This window comes from Xenopus laevis, chromosome 1L, assembly GCF_017654675.1.
Source record: "Xenopus laevis strain J_2021 chromosome 1L, Xenopus_laevis_v10.1, whole genome shotgun sequence".
NCBI lineage: Eukaryota > Metazoa > Chordata > Amphibia > Anura > Pipidae > Xenopus > Xenopus laevis.
In genome coordinates this window covers 156,981,522-157,006,455 of record NC_054371.1, presented here as the reverse complement: position 1 = coordinate 157,006,455, position 24,934 = coordinate 156,981,522, and the positions used below count along the sequence as shown (strand labels likewise).

At 39.1% G+C, this 24,934-nt stretch overlaps 1 protein-coding gene across 6 annotated transcripts in view; it reads left to right on the top strand.

Moving 5' to 3' along the window:
- Positions 1-3,124: 3,124 nt before the first annotated feature.
- The window catches only part of emid1.L (EMI domain containing 1 L homeolog), a 43,139-nt gene continuing 21,329 nt past the window's right edge, over positions 3,125-24,934 (top strand). For 2 of the 6 annotated variants that reach the window (XM_018263418.2, XM_018263589.2), the window contains exons 1-6: positions 3,129-3,754; positions 6,484-6,597; positions 6,751-6,854; positions 17,754-17,843; positions 20,627-20,688; positions 20,794-20,914. In XM_018263418.2, the coding sequence (XP_018118907.1) occupies positions 3,597-3,754; positions 6,484-6,597; positions 6,751-6,854; positions 17,754-17,843; positions 20,627-20,688; positions 20,794-20,914 (649 nt within the window). In that variant the 5' untranslated portion in view covers positions 3,129-3,596. 6 annotated transcript variants of the gene reach the window in all.

Below are 24,934 nucleotides of genomic sequence, written 5' to 3'. Positions count from 1 at the left end.
TCTCCTAGTAACCCTCCAGCAACTAAAGAATGCTTCTAAAGGAACTTTAGCTGAAACCAATGTCACTAACCAATGTCAGCTAATCAGATGTTAATTGTTTTTCCTGCAGCAATTGCCATGGGGTTGGCCCAGGTGCAAATATTAACCATCGTTGGCAAATGAGCCCCACTACAGATTGCCATATTCTTATTATTTAAGACTATTTTCACACAATAGTACATCTGATCAGCAAATATAAAGCCAATTGCATGTAGTCTATTATTTGTCTAATTTCAATCAGACACTAGACAATGTGTGCATTGTATTATTAAATAAGCCCCCGATGTGTTGGAATTTCGTTACTCCATAAAGCAGTATTTATCTGCTGTAGCAGGTGGTTTGCTATACACAGAGTCAGAGCTTATCACATCAGCATTACTTTGTTCATTAGAGATTCTTTTCTGTGATGTGCAAAGAAAGACAGAGCCACACTTATATGTGCTTGACATTGAAAAACTCATAACCTCAACCATTGTATGTGTGTGTGGGTTTGTGTATGTGACCTTGACAAAATGAAAGTGACCTGTCCCTATTGTATGATAAACAGTAACACATTTAGTGAATCTTGTCCACTTTGTGATACTAAAAGACAATAACTGAACCATCGAGTGTGCTTGTGCATTTGTGATATAAACTGACTTTTGGTCTGAATCCATTATGTGTGTGGAAGAGAGAGAGGGAGAGATAGAGACAGCTCAGCTGAAAATGTGTGATCCATTCACTCAGTTGGTGATCCTGTCCTGTCTATGTAACACTGTAGTACTGAGGAATGCCTCTGGTCTGAATGTGACACTGAGATACAAAAGTGTGTGTCCCTGCTTGACAATAGTCAACATTTGTAGTAATGGTAACATTTTAAATTAATGTTACATTTTAATTTGATTTAATTTAATTTTAAAGTAATGTTTAAAATTTGTAGTAACATTTGTAGTAATGTATTTCGTAAGTTTACATACGAAATACCATCAGTTTTATAACCCTTCTTTTCTAAGCTCCTGAAATTGTTTGCTTATTTAGTATTCTTCACAATGTCCTAACCCTTTTGTCAGCTCTTGCTTGTCAACCTTGCGCACCTGACATTGCCATTGTCTCTGTGTTTGTGTGTGTTGCCATCTTGACATCTGATTCAATTGATTTTTTGTAAGGTTACCAGATAACCTAAAAAATGCAAATTGCTGGGCTGCAGATTGCATTTAAATTCATTTAATTCCAGAAGTTCACCATCAATGTATATAGGTGCCATATTGGAGCTAAAGTTCACTTGTGGTCATTTGTTAATATTGTGCAGCTGCATTGTTATAGACATCACAGTAGGCCTGTGGGAGTTGTTTGGGCCTCATTGTATTTGAAATCATATGTGTGTGCATGTGAACAGTCAATGTGCATTCCCTGTATTGCTTTGCATGTAGCTATTATGTAGCCATAATACCCACACTGCCAATAATGGGTATGGGGGAACTGAACTGTATTGACATTGAGCAACCAAACTGCTGATGCATCAACATTATATAGTGAATAAAGTACCCCCTTTTGTAAAATATAAGGATATTACAAGTTACCGAGGAGTTTCATGACTGTATAAAAACACGAGGCCGAAGGCTGAGTGTTTTTATACAGGTCATGAAACTCTGTGGTTACTTCTAATATCCTCATATTTTGCAACAGGGGGTACTTTATTTATTATAATACACAAGTCTCAGTGAGTCATGTGACAGAAATGACATCAGAACTCACCGTTTATAACTGATGACATCAGAACTCACTGTTTATAAGGATATAAGTTACAGGATATTCATGGCTTTTGTGTATTATAACACGTTATCTGCATTTTCACAAGAGATACTGTGACACTCTCAGGAAGAATTGTGAGCATATTGAAAGGAGTCCCTTCTGGTCATGTAGCAACCTGGAGGGGTCAACTGACACCTGCTTTAACAGAAAGTCCACTTTTGCCATTGGGGGGTCCTACAGAGACCAGGCTTTCTTTTTGAGCATACTTATTAAAGAGATCATTAAAAACTGCCAGCCTGGTTGACCAACAGCACCCTTTACATGTGTGACTGGATCTGTGACTGTCGCCCCATTTGCTGACACGGACCTTGACATGAAGAGACTAGCTCACTAACCCACTAGCATACCTCCCAAATGTCCCATTTTCTGAGGGACAGTCCCTCTTTTGACAGCTCAACCCGCAGTCCCTTGTTTGTACTGGAAAGTCCCGTTTTTCTCTGCACTGAACAGCCAGAAAAAGACACAAAGTTTCTAAATTAGGTAGATTTTGGCAGAGAGTGCAGAACAGCCACAGCAGCAGATAAGATACTTTTGTAACAATTTCAAGATAAGCAAATAATTGTTACAATATAAGATAACAGGTCCCTTGGGAAAAGTTAGACTCACAGCTCAAAAGGATATTCACCTTCATTAGCAAAACTGTAATAACTGGAAAAAAAAACACAGAAATATGTTCAAACTTTCATAACCTGCCAAATTTTGGAAAATGAACATGGCAATTAGGGGGTGTGACCACAAAAATGGGTGTGGTCTAAAAATTGGCGCTCTATGTGCGGCAAGTTTTTTGTCCCTCTTTTTATTCCCAAAATGTTTGGAGGTATGCGCTAGAGAAACTGACAAAGTGAACAAGTTATTTTCTAGTTCATTTTTACATAGTATGTCTGTTCTTTGTGGCTTTGTTGGTATTTTGAACATCTATTTTTGAGACACAAATGTTGACTAAAACCACAGTTTTTCTCAAAGCAGACTTTACTGTTCTGTGAGAAAATAATTACAGGTCCTAGAATTATATATAGTAAAGGGGGGAAGACAGAAAGAGCTAGGGAGGGGGTGGCTAAAAAGAGAAGAGCCGAGGGAAAGAATGAGTGGGAAAAGAAGCAAGGGGCAGAAATGGGACAGACTGATCCTGTGCATTTTAAAACAGTTCACAAAGGACATGAATTGTCTCAATGTTTTAGAGAGGAATAAAAAAAAGGACACAGGGGGGTGGAGAAACAGGAGAGTGGGTAGGGGGGGAGGAGGTATTAAAAAAAACAAGAAAAAAGCAAAGAGGGAAGAAGAAAAAATGAAGGAAGTGAAAAGGAGGGGAAGGAAAGGAGGGTAGGTTAGAGGAGGAGAAAAATAAATACAGAGGATAAGAGGCGGTGTTATCCCAGAGATTTAAAAAACTCTCAATTGTTAGGGAATTCCAAGCCGGTCCAGCACAAGTAGGCAGACTCTGTTCAGATTACTTTTCTCTGTTCCTCTGAGCAGTGTGGGGGGCACATTGTGAGAAAGGAAAAGGAGGCTGGGGGGGAGTTAGACTACTCACTCAGTGCTGGCTGGAGGCAGGATTTGTCCTCAGTGACTCTAAGGGTGGTTTTTATTGAGCATCCCGAGCCAGTTTTCCCATGAAGGGTTAGGACGCATGCTGTGAATTACCTGTCTTCATGGAGAAGGAAACACTAGAAATTGTTTAACCCTTTCCTATGCACAGCGCCTCACACTTTGCAGCTGTGGACATACTAAACAGGACACAATCCTAGAATCTACTGGACCACTGAACCATGAAATTGTGGTTGCCCTGCTGCTCAGGTTGGCACATTCTGCTCTGCCTCTGTGCTTTTCTGGACAAAGGTATGTGCACATGGGCACCCAACACCCAGTACCGCTATTCACCCGTACTGCAACCGAAATCCAGGGAGTCACTCTCCACGCCTAGAAGGTAACCAGGTTAATATGCAATGTAGCAACTTCATTTCTTTGTTAGAGTATTTCCATAATATTTGTAGTCAGTGTTATATACAGATTTTTCTTTAGACATGACAGGTCTGTGTTGTATATACATTTGAAATCTATTTTTGGCACCTACACAGGCAATTAGATGCTTGTCCTAAGTCACCTGGAATTTCAGCTCTACAACTAATCACCTTCTAGAACTGAGAATTTTCTTTTCGATTTTGGCCTCTTTACATAAAGGTTAAACAATGTAGTTCATTATGTTGAGACAGTGTGGTTTGTACAAATCATTGCTCGTTCCACCTATTGGTTTAACAGACTTGATTTGAATGTAGCCAAGTAGACTCAATAATTCTCATTCTGGCAGTTTAAATGTGTCGACAGCTGCTTTCTGCAATATAAAGAGTTAATGCTTTCTCCTTTTTTCCTTTTTTTTTGCGTGCTAACAATGCATATCCTGCTGGAGGTCTCATATCTTCTCCTGTCAGTACTGTAAATAAATGGCTTACGATTCCTGGCTTCACAACTCTAACTGTTGTATATCATTTTAAACACACAACACCATGTGGCAAATATGAATAAATGTGTTATAAGGAAGCTATGCACACAGATGTGTAATGAATTCATCAAAAGGTGCAGTGTAGAATTAAGAGTAGAATGTAATCTCTTGACCTCCAGAGGAAATTACACCACAGAGTATATGTGCTAGCCCTATGGCAATTGCATACTTGAGTATTTTTTAAGATTAATCAGGGTGTAACAACCTTTGTACTACAAGGAATATTTGTAGCTTTGCATGTGGGTTAAAAGGGTTTCAAAGTATGACAGCATCTATATTTGAATTTTTTTTATTTACTAACCCCTGTTTGTTCTATCAATTATAGTTCTGCTGTACAGTGCTGCATTCATAATAAGTAGCGCTATTTTTTATTTCCTGGTATTTATAAAGAGGTAACGTATAGTAAAATCCGCATTTACATTTTTGCGGAGCTGCACAAAGATTATACATCATTTACATTGGTTCCTGCTACAGTGGATATTATTGTCTAAGACCCCTATAACATTTACTCCCTCCTGATACACTTTTTGCAGTGCCATGTGCCATTACTCTCCTGTTTATACATTGCTTGCAGTCCTACTGCTATTCTCTGGATATACTTTTTGTAGCCCCATATTATCCTCCTGATATGCTGTTGTCTGTCCAATTTCGACAATTCTAATACACTGCTTACAGCACAGCAGCCACCACTCTAATACACCCCTTGCAATTAATTTTTCACATTCCAGTACACTTTGATTTCAATCTTATGGCTTATGCTTACCATTTCTATCTTTTGTACTAACAATATACTTTTTGCTATCAATCATGTTATGCTCCCAACAGACTGCTTGCAGAATACTTCCTCTACTACCTGAAACAAAATTGCACTTTAGTAACCATCACTAGGGGGTTGATTTACTAAAGGGAGAAGTGGCAAGTGCTGGTGACAATTCGCTAGCATTACTGCCCGCAGGAACATAACAAATTGGCACAGGCAAAAATTCGATAGGAAAAGAGATAGGTGCTAGCACTATCGCCAGGTGACAATTCGCTCTGGCGTTACTCTGCAAATTCACGAAAATGCGGATTTTACTATACGTTACCTCTTTCGCCAGACTTGCCTTCGCCAGCTCAGACCAGGTGAAGTGCACTGGAGTGCATAGATCTTCCTCAATCTTCTGTTACTTACATAATATTCTGTGATTGGAAAAAGCATCAAAGTTCAAAAAACGCTGGTGTCTTTTAATTTTTTCAGAGTGATAGCCTGCAAAAGTCCTAAAAAATTTTTTTGGTTGTAACCGGTATCCCCCATACATTTTCTACCATATGGAACATACGGTACTATACTGTGGGCTCATGTGTAGGGCATTTTAACAACTCTATTCTCTTTATTAAGTTTCCCTGGACATGTGTAATTAACAGTGGAAATGTCCATTCAACTTTAAATTTCTCACTGTATGCAAATTAGCCTGAGAGCAAGACCTCTAGCGAATTTGCGCTTGGCAGAAATGAACGCTGGCGCATCTTCAATTTGAATTGCTCACATTGCCAAAGTAACGCTAGCGAAAATTCGCCAGTGTTCGGCGCCCACGACTAAACTTCACATTTTAGTGAATGAGTTGTCTGATCAAATTTTCACATGGCGAAGCGTAGCGATGGGTGTGAAGCGGTTCCAGGTGACTATTCACCCTTTAGTGAATCTGCCCCTAGGTCTTGAACCTCCTTTCAGCTCTCAAGTGGTGTTTAGTGCCTTAAATGATTTTATACTTTTTCCTCATATTTCCTTTCTCTGTTTATTTGCATAAATTTTTCCCTCTATCTACAGATGAGTCAAATTGCTTTTCCATCCTAAACACACCCTACAAAACACACCTTTATAACTGCAGGGTCTTTTTAATAGGGTGAGTTGTCTGTTTACCCCTGGAGCAGTCTTAAACTCAGTCTACCTCTTTTTTGGCACACCTCTCCTTCCCCCCCCCACCCCAGCTGTGAAAGAAACCCCACTCCCTTGGGGCAATAATAGCAGATCGTTCACAGAAACTTGTGTATCAGGATATATATGTTTTTATGAATGTTAATTCTTTTGAATTCTAGTGTGTTCACAAGAAAAAGGAAAAATATCACACATTACATTACATCTAATCCTTTTCTAATTGCATGCCTTTTTCTCAAAGGAATTGGTGTTCAGTGCCTGTGAGTCGGACAGTTTCATGCCAAGTTCAGAATGGCACCTTCATGCAGAGAGTGTATCAGAACTGCCACTGGGCATCAGGCTGCTCAGGAGGGAGGTAAGAACATGTTTGCCAAAAATAGCCAGGCTTTATGGATCCTTTTGCAGCTGTACTTTATTTTGTTTCTGTGCCATATAATCAATAGTCTTCTGTGTATATTTTATTCACCTTTTATCTTACTGATGAATCCCTATCATGCAAACTGCCCAGTTATAGAACAGTTGCCAGACCGACATACAGACTCAGCTATAAGACAGTGACATTGCTGGAATGGAGATGCTGCCCAGGATACAGAGGAACAAACTGTGAGGAAGGTAAGAAATCCAAACACACATACTTTATTTAAAACAAATATATATGGTATATAGCAGAAAAATAACCATCAGTACAACATTTTAAACAAAGCTGTGTATTCTTGGCAATGTGTACAAATGACTAAGCGCCCATTACTAAGCGCCCTAAATTGGTGCGAAACGTGTAGGGTGGATGGAGATGCAGATTTATATACTTTTAACTTTGTATAAATAAAATATTCTTTTAATTCAATTTCTCTGGTCCTGTGGATCCATTGAGCGCCAGTCGGCCCTGCTTTCTTCTTTAATGTGTACAAATGACATGATGTATTGGTCAATCTTGCGAACTTTATCAACTTAACTAAGTGAATGTAACCAATTTAAATACGCATATTAAACATCGATAGGACATTATCTCATAGAAGTCAAATTTATAGTGCTTCGGTGGTTAAAATAGATTTAAATCCCAATTCATTATCCCATATATCAAATGCAGAAGTGTAAGAAATGTATATTCGTATGTACTAGTACGTACATAATTGTTGTAGCAATACATTCTCATTCTTTTAGTTAACTTGCTATTATATTATAGTCCTTAATAGCAACATATGCATGGGCATCACTTGTAACACATTCAAGATAAATCATATACACATAGTGATCATCTATTGCAGAAAAACATTTTTATTACAAAGGGTCACTGACACCACCTAGTCCAGCCTTTTTTAGTAGCAATAGGTAGTGATCATCACTATTCACTAACTCATGGAGGATATGGGCTGGAGGACCTGGTCTTTGGCTTACTTCAAATACAGGAATTAAATGTTTAGTTTGTTGTATGACAGGTTGCTCAGAAATTTCCTGCTTGGTTTCCTTCTTTGTTTTAGGCTCCAGTGCAGCATTAATGATGGCATGATGCATCCTCAACCTCACATTCAGTTGTCAATGAATTTTACTACAAAACAGGAAAGGCCACCAAGTGCAGCTCTGAACTTGAAAAATAGCACAAAAATAGTCCAATACCATATGGAGGGGATGTAAGATTACTAGGTGCACATGCCAATACCTTCAACACAGGGATAATTCACAAGAACAGATATAAGACAGGCTGGCACTGGTCAGGAACAGGTCAGGCTGGAACTGGTCAGGTAGGAGCAGTGTCGGACGGGACACCAGGGGCCCATCCAAAAACCTTAGACCAAGGGCCCACTCTCAGTACTATTATTTTTTCTCTCCTCACTCAACTGCTATTCTCCTAGTCTCTTGTCTCTAGTATGCTATACACTATACTACTATAATCTATTATTCCATTTTAGCTTCTTTGTTCTCATAGAAATTAAGAATGACCACAAAATATACCAAATATTAAGCAGCATGAGGGCTGACTGACATCTGGGCCCACCGGGAGTTTTCCTGGTATCCCGTGGGCCAGTCTGACACTGGGTAGGAGACTTTAAGCCGCTAGTGGTTTTTAAAGAATTCTAGTGTATTTTAAATCTTCAATAATCATAATAAATAGTATTACAAGTTGCGTGCCCCCCCTGAAAGCACAAAGCACATAAGGCTATTCAATGTGAAGATGTAAAATAAACTGGAATTCTTTTAAAACCACTAATTGTGTTAAGTCTTTTACTTTAGGGTGCTAACCAGTGCCAGCTTGTCTTGTATCTGTTCATGCGACAGCTTTGACTTTGCCCATCAAGTGTGTTGAAAGGGGGCAGTTAGTTAAGTGGGGGCAGGAGGAATTAAGGAGGGTAGATACTGGTTAAAAAGCAATGAAAGTGTTTAGTTCAACATTAGATTACTGCACAGGTTTCCCACCAGAGTCAGGCCAAGTAGTATTGGAACCTGCAATACTACTTAGCCGATGACCACACACAGCCACAACTTGGAACTGCATGCAAACTCCCCCCACTGTTTCTTGTTTTGCATGCCCCCTGATGTACTCCCACTACTTTGTTGCCCCTCCAAACCCCCCCCCCCCAGCCATTGCGCACGTGCCTCTCTTGCCTATCGCTAGTTCTTGCCTGGTTTCCACAGCTAAATGCTCTGATTCTGTAATTGTCACGCTTGATCAAAGGCATATATTTGTTTAGCAGGTCCATTGGAGTTTCTATTCAAAATTAAGCCTTCATTGACCAATTTAGACAGCCCCACATCTGTATTGATTTTTGGACAATAATAAATAAAGATTGTTTTAGTTAGTAGTGTATGAAGACCATATGCTTAATACACCATGTCATTTTTACATTTAGTCTGATTAAGCTGGCAGGGCCAACCTTTGATCACATGTACCCCATTTCTAGATTGATTGCTCATTATTTCCTTATTTCCTTTTTCCCCTTGTGTTTTTTCGCTAGTAATTAAATCAACATTTATAACTTAGGCAATGATTTCAAAAGGTGCTTTGGGTGGTTTCTGCAGTATTTCTGTCTATTGCTTTTTGGTTAATTTTAAAATGGAAATAAGCCTCCCCAATCGTGTCTTTTTAGACAATTACATCAAGAAAATTGAGGTACTCCCAGGTATAATGTAGAATGATCTAAGTTTGAAGAGTATTAAAGTGATGCTTATTTTGTATTGTTGAATAAGCAAAGTTCTCCTCACGCCCAAACTACAGAAACAGGTCATCTGTGTAGTATCTATTATATTTAAAATAGTAGAAGATCAACACTATGTGTAAATCATAGGCCTTAACAGATGTTCAATGTACAGCAAATCCCTTTGTATCCTCAAAAACCCAACAATGTAAGACATCCTCATCCAATATTCGGCACAACTGCAGATGACAATTTTATGTAGGACCACAATTCAATTACAGGTAATAAGAGACAGTAGACCGTTGGATAACAATTTTTGATCTATAATATCCATAATCCACAACCCCAATCACACCCCTTTTGACTGCTAATATCAGGATTACCGCACAGATTTTTAAGGGTAGATGTATCCTTTGACCTATTGTGACTGTTTAGACAGGTGTTTTGCTGATCACATGTAACTGATCATATGTTAAAAGGCCTTAGAAATGTATTGTTAGTGCCTGGATTAAAATCCCTATGTAATTTAAAAGGCAAATTTATAGAATCCCCATCTTCTGAATGCCTTTCATTGAATAAAACTCTAGATCACAAAGCTGCTGCAGATAAATGTTACTAACAAGCTTTCCTTTTGACTGCGTATATTTTTATTAACATGAAGATACCCTGAAATTTGCTGTTAGGAAATTTATGGATGGCACTTTTTGTGGTTTGGAATACACACTATCTGGCGATGATCACTGATGATCTATCAGTGATGATTGGATGAACAGATAATCAGGGCTTGCATAATTATTTCATATATATTTAATTGTGTGCTTCTTTTTACTCTTTGCTTGCTTGATTCTCTTTTTTTTAACTGCTAATTCTGCCCCTTCAGACTTCAGTTTATCTACCCCAGTGTGGGGCCCTTATAAAGAGCTACTCATCCAATATATAGCCAAAAAACATCCAGATGTCAATTGGGCAGGTTTGATTTTTCAGTCAGATTTAGGACCGCAGCTGCACATTGATGCAGTTTTTGATCAGATGGCTGGCATAGCAGCATTTATGAATCAATAGTTGGTACTAGGGCCAAATGATTGGATTATCTGTTTGGTGCTTATTATGAAAGAAGAGTGCGAGTAGGAAAATAACTGTTAAGTCTAAAATGAGAAAGAGTGTTGATAAACTAAAATTAAAATTAATATCAGGACAGAAAGGTAATGAAATTGGGACAGAAGGAAGTATATTTTTTAAAAAAAAGTAATGTGCTTATAGAATAAGAAAGAGAGGAAAAAGAGGAAAAAGAAAGGATCAAGTCATGAATAAGACAGAGTATATTCAAGATAAAAAATGTGGTATAAACTTGAGGAGAATGTAGAGAATTATAAACTAGTGAATGGGTAGAACAGAGAATATGTAACGTGACAAAATAAAAGAGAATCCTATAAGAAATTGAATTGAAAACTTTAATGTAGAAGTAGGAGGAGAGAACAGAGTGAGAGAAGAGAGACAGGATGAAATGGTTTCAAGTTTTAAAGTGTCAGGAAGAAGAAAATACTGAAAGAAGTCAAACTTGAGTACAATTAAGTTAGCTATTCTGTCAACTTTTTGCTTGGCTATTGGGAGGATCTTTGTGCTTTCATATCTTTATATTGGTAATTCCAGACAAGTTACCTTGTACTGTTGGTGTAAATTACAGGGCTCTGCACCCATAGATAGACTGGAAACAGCAAAACAAACTTGCTAAAAAGATGTAAACTAGATGTAAACTGGAGCAGGGGTCCCCAAGTTTTTTGGACTGGGGACCAGTGCAAAAAATGTTTTTTTTGCAAGGACCGGGGGGTGGGGTTGGGGACGGCGAGGGTCGGCAATTTGGGACTCACCGGCGTCCAATTCGGGTTGCCTCATTTTTGCGTACTCGGCTCATCGGCCCAGTGCAGAAGTGGGCCGCGGCCCGGCGGTTGGGGACCCCTGAACTAGAGGGTACAGGTAAGTGACTGTCAGCTATGGGCTGGGATCTAACTGGAGCAATGAAGTTATCTTATGTGCAGTAGTTATATGAGAGTGGCATTAAGTGGGGGCAAGTTGAATGGGGTCGCTCTGAAGTAGAGAGAGCTGAATTAAGATGACATGAGCTGCATTAGAAAAAACAATTATGAAAATTATCAAAGGGTCTTGTGTATATTTGAAATTGTAAAAAAGCATATGGGTTTATTTTTAAGGGGGATATAAGTGAAGAGTGGGTATATATTGACAGGAATTAGGAATACAAAGTATGCAATGCAAATAAGTAGATGAATTAAGAACCTAAAGCTTTACTGTAATGGCACAACGTTTGGGATTTAGAATTAGTAGCTATACAGGTATGGGGCCTGTTATCCAGAATGCTCGGGACCTGGATTTTTTTGGATAATCAACCTTTCCGTAATTGGAATCTTCATATCTTAAAGGAATTGTTCAGTATAAAAATAATAACTGGGTAAATAGATAGGCTGTGCAAAATAAAAAAATGTTTTCAATATAGTTAGGCAAAAATGTAATGTATAAAGGTTGGCGTGAGCGGATAATAACAAGAACAGTACTTACTGCTTTGCAGCTCTTTTTGGTCGTTTTGGTTTACCAGACAGTAACCAATCAGTGATTTGAGAGGGGGGGGGCACATGGGACATAACTGTTGCTTTTGAATCTAACCAGCCTGCATGCTGAGGATCAATTGCAAGTTCACAGAACAGTTATGTCCCATGTGGCCCCCCTTAAAGCCATTGACTAACTCAGAGTTAGAGAGCTGCAGGAAGTTGGGTTCTGTTCTGTTAGACAGATACAGTCACTTCAGCCCTTTTAGATTACATTTTAGGTTAACTAACTGTCACGTTAGGCACCCTATTTCCAGAACCCAAGCTAAGCTCCCTGATCTCGGCTCTCACGTCTGCCTTTAACCGCCGCCTTTCACCTCGGGAGGAGACCTTGGTTAATCGGATCCCGCCAGGTCTTATTTGAGAGAGGAGCAAAGCTAAAGGTTCTGGACGAGCAAAGGGGCACGATCGTCTCACAAGGATACTGGAAGGAAGAATACCACCAGGAACAGGCAGGCCGGACCGGCACAAGCAGATTAGAATAGTCAGACAGGCCGGAATCAGGATTAGAGAGCGTACAATAATCGGTGGACAGGAGCGACCTGCCGGTATCGAGTGCGCTACCCGTTTCCTCCCGCACCACCCTTCCTTTAAAGTTGGACCAAAGAACTGAGCACAGGTATCCGACTTTAAAGGAAGGGTGGTGCAGGAGGAAACGGGTAGCGCACTCGATACCGGCAGGTCGCTCCTCCTCTGATCACGCCGACACTCTCCTACAGTTGCGATACAGGGAATGGTTGTGAAGGATGATCTGGGAGGGTGTAGAAGACTGGGCTCGATAATCCCTCCTCGCTGCAACCTTACCCGAGTTGACATTATGTCAATCATATCCACGTGTATATATACCCAAGTATAGTTAACTATCTTGTAAGCATAGTTGTGTGTTGCCATACTTTGGCCCAATTATATACAAGGTTACACATTGACCCGCAATACCATCCGGTCCATCCGGTCCGCTCACATACCGTGGGTCACCAGCACTTTGCTGCAGTTGAGAATAGATGTGGGGAAACAGCTATCACTGTGAATAAAAACCCATACAACTATCTCAATTCTTGATAACCGTTTATTAGCTGCTGACTTCGTGTCTATTCAGCTTCCGTACCTAACCTTGCTTTTAATATATTTAATATATACTTTTTCATTTCATATCAATTTTAGATGGTTACTAGTAAAAGTTACGTTTTATCTTTTACCATTGGTACCTCAGATTAAAAGAGTGGGAAGGTGCAATGCTATGGGTCATACTTTTTTCCTTTTCTGTTTAACTATATATGCCATATGACCTTGCACACCACTAATTGGTATTAAATCTCTATCAATGGATGGTGCTACCTACTCTTTCTTTGACTTAAATATGTGTAGGTATTTATTACTCACACGCGACTGGTCCGCATCTGTCCTCGTGGTGGCCCTCAGTCAGCCGGACTCCGCACCTGGCAAATTGGCAACATCCAAGAAAGCAATAGATAGACTGGAGCCAATAACCACGGGATATTAAGATAAAAGAAAGTCTTTATTTCCAAGCATCTTTAAAAACACAGACAGGCATTCTCCTGAGACTGTTCAACTAAACCATAGCGTGTCTAGTCACCTGACGCGTTTCGTGCCTCTCTTTGGCACTTCATCAGAGGTGGAGTCTGTTCCTGGCTCTCTGTCTTATATAGTGAGTACAATTAAAACAATACACCCATTAAAATTAGCATATTACACTTGTGGTTTGTTTTCAGGCTATATTTTCTCTATTTTCTCTGTATATCTGTGGGAACATTTAGTCAAAATTTATATAATAGTCAGAATCTCAATAAATAAAAATTATTCTAGTATTTTAAATTCACTTTAGTTTAAAGGAAGCATGAAACCTCCCAATCACTATTTAATCCCTGTGGAAGGCGTGTTTTTAATGTGAAAATCCAGTATACCTCCCTTTGATCTATTTTTTTCTGCAAATCTCCTCCTCTCACTCCTAGTTTAACCAGTTCTATACCTTGGAATTTTATTAAGTTGAAATTACCATTATGATTTAACATGATATGTTTGCTTACAGCTGATACCCTCCTATGGCTATGACTAATGTGATCAAGGTTATTCAGATTAATGGGTGTGAGGTGTTCTCGTACCCGTTCTTTTAAAGATCGGCATGTGCGACCCACATATTGTATGCCACACTCACACATTGCTAAATAAATGACACATTTAGAGTCACAGTTAATGTAACTACGTATGGGGTAATTCTTTCCAGTTAAAGTGCTATTAAAGCTTTCCTTTATCATTATGTGTTTACAAACCTTACATTTGTTTTTGCCGCATTTATAGCACCCATTTTTGTTTAACCATAGATCACTTCTTTTTCTAGTTTTTTTGTGTAAGTATAAACTGGGGGAGACATCACTTGCAATTTAATAATAAGCAGGCTAACAAAATAAATAATTCGCAAAGACACTTTAATGAAAAATCAACATTGTTTATTACTCCCTTTAGCAGTCAGGCAAATCAGATCAAGAAAATAATTAATAGAAGATTGGACGTCCTTAGAATGGATCCACTGCTGGACCAATCGGTCCTGAATAATATCAGATATGTATTTAAACGTAATAGAACCATTGCAAGTGATGTCTCCCCCAGTTTATACTTACACAAAAAAACTAGAAAAAGAAGTGATCTATGGTTAAACAAAAATGGGTGCTATAAATGCGGCAAAAACAAATGTAAGGTTTGTAAACACATAATGATAAAGGAAAGCTTTAATAGCACTGTAACTGGAAAGAATTACCCCATACGTAGTTACATTAACTGTGACTCTAAATGTTTCATTTATTTAGCAACGTGTGAGTGTGGCATACAATATGTGGGTCGCACATGCCGATCTTTAAAAGAACGGGTACGAGAACACCTCACACCCATTAATCTGAATAACCTTGATCACATTAGTCATAGCCATAGGAGGGTATCAGCTGTAAGCAAACATATCATGTTAAATCATAATGGTAATTTCAACTTAATAAAATTCCAAGGTATAGAACTGGTTAAACTAGGAGTGAGAGGAGGAGATTTGCAGAAAAAAATAGATCAAAGGGAGGTATACTGGATTTTCACATTAAAAACACGCCTTCCACAGGGATTAAATAGTGATTGGGAGGTTTCATGCTTCCTTTAAACTAAAGTGAATTTAAAATACTAGAATAATTTTTATTTATTGAGATTCTGACTATTATATAAATTTTGACTAAACGTTCCCACAGATATACAGAGAAAATAGAGAAAATATAGCCTGAAAACAAACCACAAGTGTAATATGCTAATTTTAATGGGTGTATTGTTTTAATTGTACTCACTATATAAGACAGAGAGCCAGGAACAGACTCCACCTCTGATGAAGTGCCAAAGAGAGGCACGAAACGCGTCAGGTGACTAGACACGCTATGGTTTAGTTGAACAGTCTCAGGAGAATGCCTGTCTGTGTTTTTAAAGATGCTTGGAAATAAAGACTTTCTTTTATCTTAATATCCCGTGGTTATTGGCTCCAGTCTATCTATTGCTTTCTTAAATATGTGTAGCCCTGGCCTTAGTATTCTGCCTTTTTTGTAACAGGATGATAGAAGAAAAACTATTAAAAGTTATTAAAAAGTTACTATAGAAAACTGTGCAATTTCTACTGGATACTTTGTTAATATATTAAACTATATTAAACTAGGAATGTTTTTTCTGCCCTTATATTTATTCAGCCAAGTTGATTCAAACCTAGGCCCTGTTTGGATGGTAAAAGGAGGCAACACGGGTAAACCATGCCTTGTATGGATAATTCAATTAACTCAGCTGGGAAGCATTATTCTCTATGAGGGGGATTACAAAGGATTGTGTGTGTGTGTGTTTAATGAGATTAGGTAAAGATTTGTACCTTTCTCCTAGTAACACTGAGGGGCAGCCTACAACAAGGTATTCACTAATACAAGGGCATCCTGCTCTTTAGAGGTGATTTGACCTTAAAGCTGGCTGAGATTTTTTAACATCAAGACTTCAGGATGCAATCTCTTTGGCAATTATGCTTATCTAAATTGGAGCTTCATGAGTTATGATGACAGCAGGATCCTTCTTTCTCTACTCACTAATTGCCACAGATCAGTGTTTTTATAACTTTCAATTCAAAATCCCTTGGTTCCCTGAGGTTCAAGCTTTGGTCAGGACCCTTACCTGTTATCAAACTTACAGATATAAGCAGGTAAATATCAGTCAGACAACAAATACGTTTTCACCCCAAATCTTACCTACTTACTACCTACTAAGGGTAAGGCCACACTGGGGGATTTGGCCCCTGGCGACTAATCGCCTTGTCTTTGCGGAGACAAAAACGCCCAGTGTGGCCTAACCCTAAGGCTGAGCATTCAAGTTTATAGGCATTCTGCCCAGATCTTACCCTAACTGACATTGAGGCTGAGCCCTCCCCAATAGAGGCAACTCCTTCACTGGGAACCAGTGCCATAGAATATCATATTTTAACATGGTTAGGAAACATTAGACTCTTTAACTGTCTTTATTAATGGACTTATACATATACTGTATCAAAACCAATCAGTAGTACAGACAGAGGTTATCATTACTACCGTGCACTTTTTTTGAGCATTGTTTGCACTCACGGGGCTGGTTTTATGCAAGTAAAATAAATTATTTTATTTGAACTCAACATTTCGATCCCTAACTGGGATCTTCATCAGGAGAATACAAAACAGCCAGACAGCCCATAATCCCACAGAATTTAAACCCACAAACGTTAATTGGCGCCAAAAACGTTGCTAGGCAAACAATGTTAGTGACAGTTTGTGCACAACCGAATACAGTGTATGCGTTAGTGAGAGAAATAGCAGACATAAGGAAGAAGACAAAGTGACTCTGGAACCCCTTGAGGGGTTCAGATAAAAAGAGAAGAATTACCGTGCAATAAATGCTACCCCTTATGCTCCGTTACCCAACATACTTTTTGGAAGGAAAATGGATATATATACTATATATCTAACGGATGCAAAAGCATCTTGAGAAAGGTTCTAAACAATGAACTGAAACGTCGATGCATAACTAATATGTTTCTAAATAAATAATGAAAGACATTTAACATGGGGGGTCAGGAGGGGTCGGCATAGAAATTTTGATCGCCGGCGTCAAATTTTGATTCGGACACGCGGCGTCAAATTCCGACGCGATGCGTCAAATTTGGTGGCCTGGAGGCCCTTGTTATAAATGGCGCGTTCTGATGTCAGAATGTGCCGTTTATAAGGATATAATTTACAGTCTGGTCCCATAGGGAAATGACCAGACTGTAAATTATATATATATATATATATATATATCATCATTCACAGTAATCGCCAAAATGGGGTCATGGGCAATAGGTTCAGGTGCTTAATTCACTTTCACCTAGGACCTGCACCCACAATAACCCCCAAGGAGAGGTTTCTTTTGAGAGGATAAACATAACTTTGATGGTTCCCAACTCAATGGGTAGTTGTTTGGTGACAGTAACACAACAAATACACTTGTGTACTGCTTAACATATGCATATAAACCTGCTAAATAAATCAGTCACAATGAAATACAAACTGATATAGATCACATTACATGCTCTGCATCATTTAATGTGCTATCCAGTTTCAATTACAGATGAACGCTACAAATTCTAGGCACAGAAGTAGGCCAAACCAAGTGAATAAGGCACCTGATTTAGATTTAATTGACATTTTTTTTTTCATTTGGCTATCCCATTGTAACAGATACCATGGCCTTGGCAGAAGTACAGGAAGCTCCACGGATCAGTGCCCCAATTCGAAAATTGCCTCCCAGGGCTGGGAGCAGCTTTTCAGGTACCATTGATCTATTTGTGTAAGTGAAGGCAACTGGCCAGCTGGGCATTACCCTAAACAGAGCAATTGTGTGCTGCCAATGTCCTATTTGTACCCATTTTGTATTAATGAAGTGGCTGGCAGTGGATGTAGTTAAGACTGGGTTATTAATCTGGCATGTTTAGCTCCAGTTAGTGAATGTGTGTGATGGGGATTAGGGTAGAATTGTATTTGCCTTCTTTATGCATAATCTCACTGCCTGGCAATCCATTAAATAAGAGAAGCTGGCACTGGTGTCTCCCTTTTGTTTATATTTGCAGTAGTTGGAACCACAGTGTGTTTGTGGGGAAAGCTGGCATTGCTATTTATGACTTTATAATTATTTCATGCATAAATGGAATGTTTTATAAAAAAAAGATATGAAAGGACTCTAAAGGAAACTGCTCAGTCAGTGGCTGTCCTTTGTACTTGGTGATACCCTTGGAAAAATAATATAAAAATAGGCTGTGTTTATAAGTGTAAAAACATTTTGGAGAATCTATGTGTGCTTGCCCTGGGTTTCCCAGGACATGGATATCAGAGTAATACTAAGCCTGTCCTGGCTTTAACCTTACCGCCTTCTATTCCCATTCAAGGAAATCTATTGCCTTCCCTATTTAGGGGATTAAACACAATCCTAAAGCACTGCCAAGACAGCTGGAAATGAACTGTGTGGGAATTGTGATTCTTTTGTGATTCCTAATTTAACCCATTAAAGCAGGACTACCACCCAAAAAACTGTTATGCTTAACGTTATAAACTCTAACTTTCAAATATTCATTCATTCATTAACAATCTGAGTAGTTTTAAAGCTATTTGCAAATGTTATTTTCAGATGAAATCAGTATCTGTATGATTTTTTTATTTTATATACTACTGGATCAAATTCCGAACAGTGGTGTAACTATAGAGGAAACAGACCCTGTGGTCTCGGGAGATGTCTGCTTCCCCAAAAGTTACTTGTAAATCTCCCCTTTGCAGCTGGTCTCCTAATTGAGAACTGGCGGGGAGCATCAAAAGCAAACAATTTACCTAATTTCCCCTGGGTCTCTCCTGATAATAGTTGCCCAGTGCTGGCTGGAGGGGTCGGCGCCTCTCCCAACAATATCTGCAACAAAGATTTGCCAAACACCACAGGCTAGTGTAGCGGGGATCTCCCCTGCACGTTTATTTCGTCAAGTGATGTAACGTTTCGGGGGCGTGCCCCTTCATCAGGCACGCCCCCGAAACGTTACATCACTTGACGAAATATCCCCGCTACACTAGCCTGTGGTGTTTGGCAAATCTTTGTTGGGGAGCATCAAACGCCAGTGTGCGTGTGGGCAGGTAGCAGGTCGGGAGTGGCTGTGCACTCCTGGCCCCTCCTAAAATGTTTTTGCGGGAGGGCTCAGCGGCTCGTTGTTATGCCGCTGCTTCTGAAACAATCTAGCAAAAGCCACATAATAAATTAATGTACAGTGGAAAATTACAGATTTTCTGTCATTTTACATTTTTGGGTGAAGACCCCCTTACTATATACAAACAAATAGATCCTTGGTGGACATAGATATTACAATTACAATTTTTCCTGGAAAAGATCTTTCCAGAAAAGAAAAATACAATGTAAAGTTGAATTGGCAGATATACAGGTAGAAGTACAATAGACTTCTACCTGTATCTGACGATTCAGCACTAACAATGGCAGATGTTCAGGTGCCTTCAAAGGCACCCAATAAAAATTTTCTGGCTGGTCCAATCGATGAGCCGACCGACATCAAAGTCTTCTGCCGATATTGGTCGGCTTGTCTCCTACCATACAAACACAGAATATCGTATGAAAATTAATTTTGTGCGATATTATTGGTGCGTCTATGGCCCTTTAGTCTAGTGCCGCATGTATCAGATTCTCAGACAGCGGATAAATACAGGCTTATCTTTCCTCCATTAGTAAAGTACAGTAAAGGATTGCCACTGACCATTCAGTGTACTTTTTTCCCCCATGAAATTTTTGTTGTTGGATGTCATTTGCAGCATTCAGCATAAAATTAACATATATTCACAAGTGGAGACGAGAACTACATGGTTTTAGTGGAAAGGTAGGACAGGGAAGATTATTCTTGAGTCAACGTTCTGGGAATGATTGCCTGTGGACAAATTTAGATTTTACCCGGCAGCTATAAGTTGACCCTTTTACTTAATAGCGTGTGTACTTATTCTTATATATTCAGATAGATGTATTTTCTAGCTGAAATTGATGTGTGTTTGAATTTTGGAAGGAAAATTGTTAGCTTACTGCTTCATTGAATGAATAATTGTTTTTGGTCCATATAGTGACCAACAATCAAAGAGCTAGGTCTCTGGATCCTACATTTCTGCAAAGCTTTGTTCTTTTTCAGAGTATCTTCCTTAGGCAAACACCAGGGTTATCCCTGGGCTGATCCCCTGCCTGTCAATCCACACACATTAAGGGAGCGGAAGCAGATAGGCTTTTCTTTGCTAGCATATGAAAACAATATGTCTGTGAAGTGAAGACACGACAAATACAGTAGGGATACTGGAAGTGATCATAATAGGAAGAGAGGAGCAGAGGGCAACTCTAAGCTGAGGGAAAAGGCTATGTCCTTTAGACAATTATTATGATAATTTTTTTTTAAATCCAAAAAGGGTTCTAATCCATATCCTGCCAAACAAAATGACATATAATGTATTAATTAACATGCGTTTTTTAATGTTATTGAGGCTTCAGTGTATGTTGCTCCCACTACTGTATTGTGTTTTTTCTACAGGTTGTCTAAACTGCAGCCAAATCCCTGAACTGAGCGAACGTTTGAGCTCTCTGGAATCCAAGGTGAAGGGATATGTAGGGGAACCTGAAAGTAATCTTTATTTGTATCGTTATTGTTTATAATTGATACAGGCATCACATTCTGTCACCTTTCTCTCTTGCTTATAGGTAGCAGTGATTTTGGAATCTGATCCTTCACTGTCCCAAAAGCTTAGCTCTCACAATACTGCATCTCCATTGTTGGGAAACCCAGCAGCCCGGGGTAGCCCTGGGGAGGAATCTGCAAAGGGTAAGATATTCTGCATCATGTACACAACATACAATTGTCACTCTGAAATGCACAAAATTCTAGTATTAATTTCTCCTCTTCTGAGGCTGTTGGGTCTTTATTTGTCAGATGAGAGAAAAAGCCAAGCATACATACTCAGGGCCTCTGGCACTTACTTTCCTGCAGCCACATCAGTAGGCAGTATAATAGAAAATCTGCAAGAAGTGACTCCTCAGTCATACTTACCCATGTAGCTCTATCATAAAACAGTACATGTTTTCTGGATAGCTACAATTTAAGGCACAGTTTTAACAGAAAATGCATATGCATTTCTATAAGTTGTCAGTATATGAGGACTTGAAAAGAGTGACTAATAATCATTTTACATTATGTGTAGTACAGATATGGGATCCATTATCTGCAAACTCATTATCCAGAAAGCTCTGAATTACAGGAAGGCCATCTCTCATAGACTCCATTATAATCAAATAACTCAAAGAATTTTAAAAATGACCTTTTCTCTGTAATAATAAAACAGTACCTTGTACTTCATCCCACCTAAGATATAATCCATCCTTATTGTGTGCAAAACAATTCTATTGAGTTTATTTAATATTTAAATGGTTTTTAAGTATTTTATTTTTGAGTATTTTTTCATTACAGAAAGATCCCATACCTGTAATTGCTTTAGTGTCTTTTCAGTTGCAACTGTAGCAGTGCTTATGTGGCTCTGCAATGAGTAATAAGTCAAAAGCCGTTTGTGTTATTTGGGTTCTGCTTTTTTCTTTGTGTATTCTAAATTACCATTAATATTTGTACAGCACTCTGACTAATGCTGTCAGTTTATTAACAACCAAAAATAACCTTTCTCCCTGTATTCCCCTCTTAATCAGCCCTGCCTAAACCCTGTGACCCTATTGTTGGAGGATATGTGTCACAGGACTGTGTATAACACAGGGGAAGGAACTAATAACATGGTCCTTTTCCATCCTGTGATGCAATCAGGAAGCCAGTGTATATTGTCGTCACTTAACTTCTTCTGTATCAGAATAGTAAAGCATGGTTTGTTAGTCAATGAAAGCCAGATCACTGTTTGCAAAAAGGACAAGATATAAGAACAAAGGGGACTTAGTTACTAAATTATGCAAAGAACCCTAGCAAATCACCACGTTTTTTTCCTACAATACACCATTTTTCCATGACCACATAATTCCTCTCCAGTCTAAATATTTGCCATTGATTCTAGAGTCACATACTTGCTCTAGGTAGTGAGTACATGCAAGTGGGCACGACTACCACCCACTAAGTAAGTGGCAACATATTTATTGTGCCTGAGCATCAACATGCAAGGCTTTACTAACTATTCAGTAGTCACTGATGGGTACAAGGCTCAGTGGGAGCCCTGTACCACATACATGCCTAAAGGTGGCCATAGATACAAAGAGCCGCTCGTTTGGCAACATCACCAAACGAGCGTATCTTTCCCCGATATGCCATTAACGAGCATGGCTATATCGGGAGTAATCTGATTGTTCAGCCATATGGCCGAACGATCGAATTACGATGCGCAATGGGCTCCGGCGGGATCGGTCGGGTCAAAATCAACCCTGACTGATCGACCAAACGACGTTGGCACATGCCACACACGATCCGAAAATCGTACGAATCCTCGATTCATACTATAGGATCTGTGTGTCTATGGCCACCTTAAGGCACTGATTGGACAGACCAAGCTATGTTAAAGGAACAGTAACACCAAACAATTAAAGTGTTTTAAAGGAGAATTCAACCTGTTCAGAAAAAAACCCATAGACCCCCCCCTCCTCCCCCCAGGCTAACTACCCCCCAGGGAAATGCCCCATCCTCCATACTTACCCCTCTGCGTAGATTCTTCCAGCGGAGTTGCAAGCATCCATCTTACGCAATCTCTGTAAGCTGACTGAGAGATCTGCAATTTCCATGTAATTTCGTGCATGCGCAGTTGTCACAAACCGGAAACTACTCCAAGTGCGCATGTGCAGAAATAGCGATCTCTCAGTCAGTTTACAGAGATCGCGAAAGATGGATTTGCGAAATAGCTGCAGTCAAGATGTCAGTAATAGTCTGTGTGCAATAACCCTAAGGGTGTTTTGAGCACAGCAGTGTTCTTGCTGACAATGGCCTTGGTCAAAATGCCCATTTTGTTACCCCTTACTGTAAAAAATTATGGGATATGATAGTGTCGATGGCCCAATGTCAATGTAAGCATTCCTGAAGAGAGATAACAGGTAAAGGGGGTGAAACATAAACATAACAAAGGTAATAGGGCCAACATTATTTGAAGAAATATGGCAACCTCAGCAGTAAAAAGTGTTGGCTGGATTCTTTATAACAATGTTCTTTTCCAAAGATTTTGGCTTATGTTCTTCCGCCATTAGTTTTTACTTCATGCGCCACCTAGTGGGAGAATGCAGAATCTAAGAATAAACATTTATACTTGTCTGATGAAAAATAGATATTTCTTATCTGGAATTTTGGTGCCTGGGGTTTTCCAGATATAGGCACTTTCCATAATTTGGAGCACTGTGCATTAAGGCTAGTAAAAAAAAAAAATGAAATAGTAAAAAAAAAGAAGTATAATTTTACTAATGATATAAATTTACTGTATACAGTTAGTTATGATGAAATGCAAGGTATTGTTTTATTATTACAGAGAAAAACATATAGGCAAAAACTGTTTTTATAAATAGACCTCTATAAAACATGGCAGCACCATATTTTGGAGCTTTCTGGATAATAGATCACATACTTGAATATAAATAAACTCTAAAGAGTATAAACGGAAATCTTCTGTGAAAAATTACAGTGTCTCTTTAAAAAGTGTGTTTTCTTCTGCAAGGGGTAGTTGTTACTCCTCATCACACCTGCTTCCAGAATTAGCTTCCCTGACCCATTACTGTTGATGAATGTATTCTGAATGGCCAAAAGTATCCAGTACCTGCATGGCTAACATATTTACAAAGCAAGAGTATTAGTATAAACTCAATAATTTCTCCAAGGCATGCTAATAGGTAAAAAAAATATACTTTATTCACATCAATAGTTAAAAGACATGGAAAGTATCCCCTCTAACGCCTAACGCGTTTCATGCTTACCCAGCACTTAGTCATAGGCAGAATCCAACTAGTCTCTCTTGCTCTGTTCCTTAAGTACTAGCACATGTAGTCCCTCCCCTTAGTTAAACCAATCACAAACATATGTTACAATTGCCATATATCATCCAATGGACTACTGGCTTTGTTCAGATACAATGATCTATGTGTTAGATAATCCATGTTACAGGGCATGTACAGAAATATAATTTAAAAATAGTCATATATAAATAATTAAATATAACAAGTCACATCAAATATGTAATTGAGGCCTAGTGGCAACCTGGTTTGTAGGTGAAAAATCCAATTTACCTCTCTTTTCTTTAATTTCATCAGAAGGTCACCCCCTCTAATGCCTGGATTCTGCCTATGACTAAGTGCTGGGTAAGCATGAAACGCGTTAGGCGTTAGAGGGGATACTTTCCATGTCTTTTAACTATTGATGTGAATAAAGTATATTTTTTTACCTATTAGCATGCCTTGGAGAAATTATTGAGTTTATGGTTTTACCTCTGTTTGGTCACTAGAGGTCTCTGGCATGCATACCAGTAGTATTTACTGATTCTGCTCCCAATTTGACTCTAATAGAAGAGTATTAGTATGACATTGGTCCTCCCTTCACTGCTATAAGAGTCTCTTCTGATGATACGGGTGTTCAGTTATGTTGATGTCAGGGCTTTGTGCAGGCAGGCCCAGATTTGTGGCAAGGCCACAAAGGTCCGGGCCTAGGTCGGCACTATTTTGGGGGCAGCATGCCACCCAGCTGCATCTATATTTCTGGATTCCTACAGGATACCCACAGCGGAGTTACAGGGGGAGCAGAGGAAGGAGCCATCAGGAACAGGTGCGTTATTAATTGTGCGCTCGATTGCTTTGGAGGGGGTGCAAGAGGCGGCTGGCCTAGGGATGC